The sequence below is a fragment of the Rhinoraja longicauda genome, chromosome 25, assembly GCF_053455715.1.
Source record: "Rhinoraja longicauda isolate Sanriku21f chromosome 25, sRhiLon1.1, whole genome shotgun sequence".
Lineage (NCBI taxonomy): Eukaryota > Metazoa > Chordata > Chondrichthyes > Rajiformes > Arhynchobatidae > Rhinoraja > Rhinoraja longicauda.
In genome coordinates, this window is record NC_135977.1 from 12,919,072 (window position 1) to 12,931,798 (window position 12,727).

The 12,727-nt window shown below is 41.2% G+C and overlaps 1 protein-coding gene across 2 annotated transcripts in view; it reads right to left on the reverse strand.

Moving 5' to 3' along the window:
* LOC144605750 (ras-related protein Rab-35) overlaps positions 1 to 12,727 on the reverse strand; it is a 60,981-nt gene that overhangs the window by 12,975 nt on the left and 35,279 nt on the right. For both annotated transcript variants that reach the window (XM_078421266.1, XM_078421265.1), the window contains exon 4: positions 296 to 420. In XM_078421266.1, the coding sequence (XP_078277392.1) occupies positions 296 to 420 (125 nt within the window). The remainder of the gene's footprint in view (positions 1 to 295; positions 421 to 12,727) is intronic.

Genomic DNA, 12,727 nt, shown 5'->3' on the forward strand with positions numbered 1-12,727 from the left:
AATATCTAAGGTAGGTTGATAGTTTTAATAAGCAAAGGGGTCTACGATTATGGTGGGCAGATGGGAATGCAGAGTTGGGGGTTGACAATCAGATCAGCCACGATTTTAAGTCACACGTGGAGCAGGGTTGAGAGGTAATCACTTACCTAAGCTCCTATGTTTGTAAAATTATCCATCAGATCTTTAGAAATGGAGGGGCACAGGTGGATGAGTGGCATTCTTATTGCATGAGTGAGTGAATCATCAAACAATTTCCTTATTTCATTCCAATGTACAATGGTAATGATATACATACCCAGTATCCGACACACATCATCACAATTTTGGTTTATTTCATGTAACCACCGCTTGACGTTAACAAATGATTCTGCACTGGTGACATCGTATACCACTATAACCCCGTGAGTGCCTCTGTAATACCTGCCAAATAAGAAGAGACAACATTTAAGACACTTGGGATTGATTTCAATGAAGTTAATGCTCAATTTAATTCAGCTTGACACTTTGAGGGAGTGTATATAAAAAATCCTGAAAGAAAATCTGAATGGAAGAGATTTTCTTCTTTTCTTTGGCCAACATTAACAAGATTAAAAACAGTCATCAGTCAGCCCAATCCTGTTAGTGAGAACTTGTACTGCGCGCAATGAATGCTGCTTATCTTCAAGAGGGAGACGAGAAGCTTATTGGCTGTGAAATGCTATGTGGTTTTGAAGTTGCCATTAATAACTTTTTAAATGAGAGCGCTCTCTGCTCCTAAATTATCGTTCCCAGTTTCCAATTCCTTTTCCTCTTGCACTGTATTCCTCCGCTGAAAATTTCAATAGGCTTATTTGTGTTAATTGTGTTAGCGACAAAGAGTTTGTGAGCAAGTTCAATTGTCTGGCCTTGACTATGCACGTGCCCAGGTCTCTTCCTCTTACAAACATAGACATGAATTACGGCATTCAAGGATTATCTTGGCATTTCAGGATCTCCCACAACATCCCACACAGGAGAAAGACAAAAGCCACTCTAATAGAGAGGTTTTGCCACAATGGATATAACTCAATGCACAAGTACACATTCACTCATCATCACCAGTGCATTCATAGTATTCTCAATCTTAATACTTACTTTCTATGTTAATTTTCTTTCAATGATTCTGTTGATATGATGGAGCAGTGGGGGGGGGGGGGGAAGAGGAACTCTTGCTTCAAATAGTGGTGGAGGAAAAGTTTGCCTTACACAAACATACACACGTCAGGAGAGTGGATATTCCTGGACTTTCTTGTACAACCCAGCAACTGAAGCTTCCCAGAAGGCATTTTGGTTATGTTTGCCATCTGGTGTGATAGTGACTTATATAGACCAGATGGTCTCAGCTATGACTTCTGATCTGTGCCGAGTTAGCTAATCTTCACAGAACGACAGTTAAAGATTTGCAATCTGCAGAGGCCAAGGCTGGTTTACATTTTATTGGTGGTGTCACTTTCAATAGGTGAAGACGAGTGCCATGCCTCCTAATCATTTAAAGGATTTTAAAAGCACTTCTTGAAAATTAAATTAAATCAAAATGATGACTTTAAAATAGCTGCTGTAACAGGCCTAGATAATTGACTATAGACACAAAAATCCGAAGCAACTCAGCAGGTCAGGCAGCATCTCAGGAGAAAAGGAATAGGCGATATTTTGGGTCGAGACCCTTCTTCAGACTGAGAGTCAGGGGAAAGGGAAACAAGAGATTATAGATGGCGCATAGAACAAATGAATGAAAGATATGCAAAAAGCAACAATGATCAAGGAAAGGTGGAGCTCACAATGGTCCATTGTTGGCAGTGGGATAGGTGATAACAAGTTATATGGACAGTGAAACTCAACAGGATGATAGTGAAACAAGTACAACGACTAGGGTGGGGGAGGGACGGAGAGCAAGGCAAACTAGGTAATTGACTGCCTGGTAACACTGATTTCCCAGCTCTGAAGACTGTTAACTACAAAAAACCTGCAAGAAATTGAGGAAGACAACCCTAATCAGCTGTGGCATAACCGAGAAATTATGAACCACCGGCCTAACTTCCTTAATATGTGCACGGCAGGAGGCTCCTCAATGCTTTACTCAGTATAGCAAGAACAGCTCATTCAGGTTCTCATATCTGTTCGGCCATTCAATTATGATCCTTATTTTAATCTTCAATACCACTTATTCCTTTCTTCCACTCTCCCTAATATCTTTACCTGACAACTCTCTATCTAACCTCGTTAATTTCGAGACTGCCCCATTCACAGTCTTTTGGCATAAAAATTCCAAATACCCATGATCTATCTCTACCTCTTTTCTACGTCCTATCTACCTCTTTGATGACCCTCGGACTATCCTTGATTGGACTTTGCTGGTTTTACCTTGCACTAAACGTTATTCCCTTATCATGTATCTACACTCTGTAAATGGATCGACTGTAATCACGTATTGTCTTTCTGCTGACTGGTTGCATGCAACAAACGCATTTCACTGTATCTCGATACGCGTGACAATAAATTAAACTAAATTGATCTGTATGTGATGCCTGGTCTGGCTCTCACTTAATAACCCCACCCCATGTTGTGGAACACCCGTCGCCAGAGCAGATAGTACCTGATCTATCAAATTCCACTTCAAACAGTTTCATTAACCTCTGGGAATTCCAGTGCTATCAATGTTAGGACTAAATTGACATCAAAGTTGAGGTCTGGTCAAGAAACCCAAAAGTATCACATTGTTGGTTCAAACTGATATGTGGAAAGCAGGAATTGGCTTTGATATTAAATGAACACAGCATATTGGTTTTGAATTCAGCAAAAAGGGGTGTTTCAAGATATCCAAAATGAATTAGCATGACTCCATCAGATTGGGATTAAAAGTGATCAAATAAACTGCTCATATTTTAAATCCAAGTTCCTCATTTCAACCATTTAGGATTCAGTGCTGGCTGTCCCTCCAGTTCACCTGGATCAGCAGGTAATAAGTAGTTTGTCTTCCTAACACAAGAACCCAGGTTGTTGACACAAGGTTGCTAGGATGACTCAAGCAACAGGAAGTAGAAAACAGCTGGGATGGAGATTAACTAAACTCCAATTCATTTAAAAAAAAACTATTTTCAGGATCTGAACATCATCAGCAAGAGAGGCATGAATCATCTTCTGAAGTGTGCCGTCCTTCTGGTAGGGGTGTTTCTACAGTGCAGAAAGCTCTCGCCTCAGACCCAGTGACAATGAAGGATCAGCTATGTATTTCCAAGCTAATATTGTGTGACGGAGGAGAATCTGTAGGCAGATGCCTGCTCCCCTTGTCCATATTAGTGATGGCATATCAGCCATTAGACTTGGAGCAACTTTGCATTTAGTGCCCATAGCGATGCTGGATGATCTGTGCAGTTTTATTACTTTGTTTAAACATCGGTACAACTAGGGATTTTGCTTGGCCACTTCAGAGAGCATTTCAATGGCAACCGAATGTGGGCTAGACCAGGGAAAGACGACAGGAGTGAACCATTTGTACAAAGTTCTTTGTCTGCAATCAGGCAAATTTTCACGGTCGTCTTTACAGATATTCACTGGCACTTTTGTCCAAACCAAACTCTGGATTATTAATTCTGGATAATTAATTTAAATTCCACAGCTGCCCTGTTGGGATTGAGCTCAATTCTCTGGGTTGGTGGTTGGGTCTCCATGTTGCTAGTCTGTTGACATTCTCACTGTAGCAAGGTAAAGTAATACAAATTATAGCTAATAAAGAAGCACATCAACAAAAAGGGCACATCTGACAAATTGTTTATCATTGACATTCCGAGTCTGCGAGATCAAACCTTGCACTAGAGATGTCTAGGCTAACACCGCAGTCATTACTGAGTGTTGGTGTACCCTGACGGGGCCTTGCCTTATCGCCTTAGACAAGTCTTAACTACGCTGTATTATAATTGTGTGGCACTCAGAGGTATCCTGGCCATCTTTTATCCCTCAAGGAACATCAACAACAGATGATTTGGTCATTACATTTAAAATTACAAGTGAGAGCTTGGTGTCGACAAATCATTTGCCAAGTTTCCTACATTGTCAGTGACCAGTTTTCAAACAAATGTCATTTGTACAAAGTGCTTTGTAATGTCGAGAGGTTGGTAAAAAAAAAGGTTGTATGAATGCAAATTCTTTCTTTGATATGCAAGTTCCCTTGTCTATAAATTCTAACTATGAAGGAGACAAAATTTATCAGTAGCCAACAAAAGGAGTATCATTAGGAAGTAGATTCCTACAACACAGACTTTACCACAGCAAAAGGTATTTAATATATCTTGTAAAATATGTTTCTAATTTAACTATAGTTTCCATTTAGATTGTCATGAATAGTCTCAAAGTACCAAGAAAGGAAACTAAGCTTATGAAGGAAACCACAAAGTCTGAGTTCACATTTTACAACACCGCAGATCTCAAGCCTAGCTGCAACGAAAAGTCGCTGGCAGACTGTGGATATAAAACCTGTCCATGCACCTGACCACATTCATCACTGAATAGCAGTCATATGATACAAAAGATCACTGCGGACAACTATCAATGACGCAGACATTTATTAGATGTGGGCGTCACGTAAAGTCAGTATTTATTGGCTAACATAAATTACACGAGAAGATGGAGGCGAGTTAATTGTTGAACGAGCTTTCTGGTGAAGTACTCCTACAACGCTGTTGGAGAGGGAGTTCCAAAATTTTGATCCAACCAAGTGCTGGAGTAACTCAGCGAGTCAGAGAGCATCTTTGGAAGATATGGATAGGTGATATTTTGGGTTGTGACCCTTCTTCAGATTCAGCAGTTCCTCGTGTCCAGGATAATGTGCAGGATTTCCTTGTCCCCATTTGACTTGGTGCGATGAGACCAAGAGATAGAAGGGAAGTAATGGAGACTTCAACAACAAAAACATGCAGGGCCATTCCCTTCTGACTCTACATCATTGTCCTATCACCTGCAGTAGGGCAGGATATGGGCACAAAAGTGCAATGGGAGCAGATGAGATGCTGGTTCATGGAGCACATGAGATGAGCCACGTTGTCTGTGAATCAGTCTGGCTATTTTGAACCAACTAACTGGTTTCATGGTTACAATTACAATGCTCTCTTTAAAAAATCCACAACAGTTTTTTTTATTCACTTAAGTGAAGTTAAATTCTCTTGCTGTTGCATTGGGGTTTGAGCATGACACCAGATGGTTAATCCAGGCCTCGGGGTAACTCACCCAGTCATTAAACCAAATGCATCCATTCCCAGAGTAGGATGTATATCTCCTGCACAAATTAGATCTGGGTACAGTGCAAGCATTTCTACGTAAACCTGATCTTGGACACACCGCAGACACCTCCTCTTTAATTAGGTCCTTGGTGTATTGTAGCTGGCAGCCACAGCCTACACAATAGGACCAATTTGATTGTCAAAAGCTCGCGGTGAAGCGAAGGAACTCACTGTTAATTAGACTTAAATGAGGCAACAACCTCTGAAGGGGCAGACGCGCAAATAAATATGAATAGCCAAACCCTGCCGCGCCATTTGTTCTGCTCCACTGGAAGCTTTTTATAAACAGTATTTCACTTTTGTAAGGTGGAAGCTTTCGTGCGGTGGGTATGGATTAAGCCTGAAGCAGATGAGTAACTCCAGGTATATGTAGCTTTTTAATAATGTGATAGATGTTGATGTTAATGATTACCATGGCACTATAATGACAGCAACTCAACATGCTAGCGGATAGATTAGAACATTAAATTCTAATATTTTATTGGTGACATTTTGAAGCTCTCTATCAAAACTGCAAAGTTCCCTTTTAACAGAGATGAAACCCTATGAACTTAGCAAATAAATGAGAAATTCAGCTTCCTTTACCTGAACCATCCGTGGGTGACACAAAGTTTGAATTAAAAATAGATGCTAGTTAAAAAATAGAACCTGTGAGGTTTTTTAAAAAAAACACACAAATAATAGTCATTGAGAGACGTTTTCCCTTCTTTGTGTGTGTCAGCCCCCCGAGGCACAATATGAAGCAATCAGCGGTGATGGATGCACACGCAACTTCATTAGAGTTGCTGACAGATAATTATACATTAGCACAGGTTGATTTCAATGGGAGCATGGCAACATGAATGATGTAATACCAGTGCCATCACCAGCAATCCCAAAGCTGCTTTCATGTCATGGTGCCAGCAACAGCCAGAGAGGGAGGTGTGAGCAGCAGGCCACCAAGACAGGATGAGCAAAAACCGTGTTGCTGAAAATACATTAACTCCTACCAAGGCGGGGGGGGGGGGGGGGGGATGTCTTTGATATTTTGCAAACATAACTTTTAGCCAGCAGATATATCCTTAATGCTGTCTGGCAAGGCAAAAAAAAAATCAATGCGAATGCAGAAGGCCACAAAAGACTGAACCAAAAACCAGAGCAAGTAGTGCAGTTGAGTGCAAGGATAAGTAGAGGCAACTGTGATTTAACACAGACTATAAATGGTAGGGAAGAAACACTGACAAAGAAGCACCATTTGTCACTCCTTAAAACGTGGCCTCCAGAACAACTCCCTGGTTCAGGCCAACTCAAACGAGCATGCCACCGTCATCACCTACCTCAGTCATTACGTACAGGGCTGCACACCAAATAAATCAACCCAAATGTTCCCAATTCAGAGAGCATAGATGATCTGCGAGGTCCACTGCTTGGTGAAATCTATGTTTGTGGTGACACATGGAAATGCAAGCACTGGTTTACAAAGAAAAAACTGCTGGAGAAACTCAGCGGATCAGAAACGCCATCTACTTTTGTCCAGCAGGAATGCTGCCTGATCTGCGGAGTCACTCCAGTCCTTTGTTTTATCTTCCAAGCTTGTGGCAATCAAGCCGAATGATCCTGACCGGTTCAGGAAATCTAAGTGTGATCTTTGTGAAGCTATCAGGGAAGCCTATTGATTGTGGCAAGCTAGCATGCTAGAACTGACCACAAATCGAAGCCGGGCAGTTTTGCTGGCAACAATGCATCTCTCCCTGACAAGTTCGATGCACTTTAAGCTCATTTAATAACAGAAAGTTGTGAAATGATGTCACTGTCAGTCTTAGGTGCACCTGTATCCAAGGTCACCGTCACAGACTTCAGATCTGCCTTCCAAAGACTGGACATGCAAAAAGTGACTGGCATGGATGGAATCCCCAGCTGTGTCCTCAGAACCTGCACTTAACAGCTAGCAGTATTCTCAGCATCTTTAAACTCTCCCTACACCCAAAGCTCTGTGGTTCCTACCTGCTTCGAGATCACAATCATAGAGAAGCAAGGTAAATGATTACGTTAATATGGACTCCGACATCCGCCATCATGAAGCTTTGATAGGCTGGTCATAGCGCACATGAACTCCAGCCTCTCAGATGGCCTTGATCAACTGAAATTTGACTTTGTGATCCAAAGACTACAATCAGTAAGGACAAGTGACAAAAATCTTCCATGATAATTCTCAACACTGGCACCCTGCACGGTTAAATTCTATACTCCCTGTACACTCCACAGCCAAATTCTGCTCTAACCCCACATCCAGATTTGGAGTTAACACTAGGGTAGTGGGCTGGATCTCAATGATGAGACAGAGTATGGGAAGGAGATACAGAGGTTGGTCGCATGGTGTCAAGATAGCAGCCTCTCCCTCAATGTCAGCAAAATGAAGGAACTGAAAGAAGCATGGTGGTACACAAATGGTCAAGTTTTACATTTCCAGAGTAAATATCACAACATTGATGTTAGAACCAAGAAAGGATATCAACGTCTCTACTTCTTCAAGAAAATGAGGTCGTTCGGCATTTCCCCAACAACTCAGACTAACTACAGATGCACTGTAGAAAACATCCCATCATAACTTGGTTTGGCAACTGTGCTGCCTGAGATCGCTAGAATTGTGGGCACAGCCCAGTCTATCACACAAACCACCCTCCCTTCAACTCCATCTACATTCACGCTGCCTTAGGAAAGCATCCAATACAATCATGGACCAGTCACACCCTGATTCTTTTTATCTTCTCTATTTTACATTGTGCTTAAGATACAAACCTAAAATAGTTTCTAAAGTTATTAATAAAAAATTAGATATGGACCCAAAATTAATTATATTAGGATTATCAGAACATACTACAAATTTTACAGTAAGTCAGGTACATTTTCTTGATTACAGTCTAATAACTGCGAAAAAATTAATACTTAAATTTTGGAAAAAACCAATAACCCCCACAATTAAAATGTGGACTACGGAAATGACAGAGACCCTGCATTTGGAAAAAATAAGGTTTGCCTTAATCGACAAACCTGAGTTATTTTTAAAAATATGGTCTCCATTTATTGAATTTTTAGAAAAGTAAATGGGTTTGGCACAGGACTAAAATAAAAAATTTAAATTAAAAGTTGAAACTTGAGTTAGGGGTTGGATGTACAACTGTGGTTATTGTCTCCCGGATCTACTCCCTTTAATTTTTATTGTTAGACCCTTTTTTTTTAACCCTCTTACTCTCTCTCCCCAAGTTTATAGTTTGTTTTTTTATTTTTTTATTTTCTCTCTTCAAAAATTTAAAAATTGAAGCTATGTAAGAACTTTGTAACAAATGTGTTTTTTTTATTTCTATTTGTACATATGCTTTTCAAAAATAAAAAATATTAAAAAAAAAAAAAAAAAAAAAAAAATACAAACCTTCCACTCAGTCATAGAGCACCAAAACAGGTCCTTCAGCCTGACTTGTCTATGTCAAGCAAGATGCCACCTAAGCTAATCTCATTTGCCTGCATTTGACCCATATCCTTGAAAATATGTACCACCAGATTCAAGAACAGCTTCTACCCTGCTGATCTTAGAATCTTGGACAAATCTCTCCAAGGCCAAGGATGTATTCCCTATGCATTCCACCAAGGGTCTGAAGAAGAGCCTCGACCTGAAACACCACCTACTCCTTTTCTCCAGAGATGCTGCCTGACCCGCTGTCACTCCAGCATTTTGCATATATCTTCCACGTCTTTTACTCTAGCTTGTTGTGGCCTTGCACTTTTATCTGACCTTTCTGTGGCTTCAACACTTTATTCAGCATTCTGTTTATTTTCTCTTTGGCACCGTGTTCTTACACATGATATGATTGCACTTATGTACATTATGATCTGCCTGGACAGCATGCAAAACAAAGTTTTCCACTGTATGTCAGTACACAGTACAATAATACACCAATACCAACATGTACAAAGCCAACATCACATTTTAAAAACAGAAATAAAAGACAACTGTGACAACTCTTCCCTTTTGCTGGGGGGGGGGGGGGGGACTCTTGCAGAGGAAAAACACCAGAATCTCAGTTTGTCTTCAGACCATCAAAGCGCATTACTGACCAGATTTTAAACAGGCAGATCCAGCAAGAGTACCCAGAACAACCCCTAGAGCTGTTTGCTGATGGTGTTTGCTGATTTGATCACAGTTTTTGACTCTTTCATTTGAGAGGTTCTATGAAAATTAATGTCAATGCTTGCCTGCCTAAATAATTTTAGTTTTAAACCTCCTCCATGAACAAATGACAGCCGCCACATAATGGATTTATCTCAAAACCCTTTGTCATCCAAACTAGGGCAAAACAGGTTTTTGTACTGCGACATTACCCTTGAGAGATATAACACAGAAACAGGCCCTTCAGACCATCAAGTCGACGCCAGCAAGCAATCACCCTGTACACTGACACTATCCAACACTCAATTTTTTTCTGAAGCCAATTAACCTCCAAATCTGTATGTCTTTGGAGTTTGGGAGAAAACCGGAGCACCTGGAGAAATCCCACATGGTTATAGGAAGAATGTACAAACTCTGTACAGACAGCACCCGTAGTCAGGATAGAACCAGGGTCTCTGGCGCTGTAAGGCAGCAACTCTACCACTGCGCCACTGTGTTGCCCTTTACTCTCTTCATTTTTCTGGCAGTGATGGAGATGGTAATCCAAATCCATTGGGCATTAGCATTGTGCTGCTCGTGGCCCCGTAACAGAACTAAATTGACGACAATAATTGAATGCCAGATGGCAGATAATTATGCTATAGTTGTACATTATCATGAGGACATACAAACAGCCCTTAACTGCAGAGCGTTACAAAAAGCCTGGAGCTAATTCTAAATTTATATTAAACAGACAAGGACTCCAGGACCAGCTAGTTCCCTGTTATTTTAATGCCAGTTTCCACCAGACATTTTCTTTTTGCGCTAATCATCTGAAGAAGGGTTTCCACCCGAAATGTCAACCCATTTCACCCCACCCCACATTTCGTGCCTGACTCACTGAATTCCTCCACCAGTCTGTTTTCGCTCAATATTCCAGCATTAGTTACTTGTGCCCTCCTATTATTCATTATTCCCAGCTAAAAACCTAAATAGATAATACATGCCCATTTGATTCCTCAAGGGAACATTTCCAGGGTTTATTTTGCTTTAGCCACCTTGCTTTTTTAACTTGGAACAGTGGCAAGGTGGCAGAGCAGCTGCCCCACAGTGCCAGACACCCGCGTTCGATTGTGACTTTGGATGCTATCTGTGTGGAGTTTGCATGTTCTTCCTGTGACCATGTGGGTTCCTTCCGGATGCTCCTGGCCCCTAATCACACCCAAATAGGTACAGGTTTGCATGGTAATTGGCCTTGAAAATTGCTCCTAATGTGCAAGGAGTGGATGTGAAAGGGGAACAACTGAACCAATGGGAACGGGTGATTGATAGCCGCCGTGGACTCGGTGGGTTGTAGGGCCTGTTTCCATGCTGAATTTTTAATAAAATAAAGAAAGTAATTTGCCTGCCTAAAAGGGAAGGATGTAACTCATCATAGTGCTTCTGTAGGATAGGCTAGAGCTGGCATTTTGCTGATTATGATTATAAATTTTCAGAGAACTGTTTATACAATAGAAATTAATCGTGATTTGGCAATGTTTGGACACTTCCTCGAAAATCCTCCACTTCATGTGAGCCAATGAACTGCTCTGACCCAGGCCACCCAAAACTCAGTTATTTTTAAGAGAAATGAAACTGGCAGCGGACGTTTCTTGAAGGTTTTTCTTCCTGCAGTCTGTGAGCGTTGCCCATTAGAAGCAGCACAAGTCCACATGTAACCCCTAGCCTACAATTAAAACAAAAGGCTGGAAACACACAGCATGTTAGGCCTCCATCATGAAGTGCTTTGAGAGGCTGGTCATAGTGCACAGATGGTCTTGATCCTCTAAAAGTTTACTTTCTGATCCATAGGCCACAATCAGTGAGGATATGTGACAAAACATCCTCGATGATCATTTTCAATGTTTCAGGTTGAAGATCTTTTGCCAAAAGGTAGAAAAAGAAACTTGCTAACTTGCTGGGTGATTGGAGGTGGGAAGGTTTTTTCCTTAAGGACACAATAGGTGTGACAATGGGATGATTGTTTCACTGTTTCTCTTCCCACCGAGCCCATGTTCTCACTCTGTATCTGCTCCCGCTAATCGCTGATCAGATAGCCTTGTTTACAGCTTATCCACCGTCACCCAAGCTTTACCCTCAGAGACATCCTCCCACTCTCCCGGCAGCTTAACAAGCTTCTTTTCTCTCCCAGTCTGACAAAGGGTCTCCAGCTTGAAACGCGACTATTTTTCTTCCCACAGACCCAGCCTGACCGCTACAGTATTTCCAACATTTTCTGTTTTAATTTAGAGATTTCCAGCATCTGCAGTTTAAAAAAAATTCATTCACTAGTCTCATGGTAATCATTAGTGGAAAAAAAGTCACAAATTAAATATGATAGCTAAGGGTTGGAATTTATTGAGAAAAAATACTGTTTCCCCCCCCCCCCCCCCCGCCAAAGAACAGAACATCAGTTTGTATTCTGACATTCTATGCCATAGCCAAGTACCAAATACCATTTAGAAGCGAGGCCCAATAATAGTAGTAATTTGATTTACATATCAGTTGGGACACAATTCTCTTACAGAACAGGCTCAGACAGTCAGAGTAGGGTGATGATTGGACATCACGAGTTCTTATATAGACAAAAAGCCAGAGTTACTCAGCGGGTCAGAGAGCATCTCTGGGGAATAGGTGACTTTTCGGGTCGAGACCCTTCTTTAGACCGAATCAGTCTTCATAGTCTGAAGAGGGTCTCGACCCGAAACATCACCTATTCCTTTTCTCCAGAGATGCTGTCTGACCCGCTGAGTAACTCTGGCTTTTTGTGTCCAACTCGGTTTAAACCAGTATCTGCAGTTCCTTCCTACACAGGTTAAATACTGCATGAAATTTACATCCAAATACTTGATAAGGAGGTTGAAAGGGAAAGTAAAATAATCTCTGAAAAGAAAGGTGTCAGTGATTCAAAGGATTCAAAATTTTTGGGGAGATGTGGGGAGACGTGTAGAAGAGGGGTTTTTCCCTGGGAGTGGACAAGTGAAGTCTAGACAAGGGTTAAAAACTGGAACAGTGTGGGACCGATTATTTTTATATGATTATGCCTCACTTGCAGAATCAGCAGCATTCATTGGCCCATTGCTCACATTGATACAGACTTTCACTCTGATACCATGGAGTTGTCATGGACACAAATTATTCATTCTTACACTGGCAAGCAGTGGGGATCTGTCCTCGTCAACAACTTGCATCAGACATATGCTCCACAATAAATGAGGAAAAAGGCAGACAATGCTAATCCTTTATACTGGGATTGTGCTGCTGATTCCTGGTG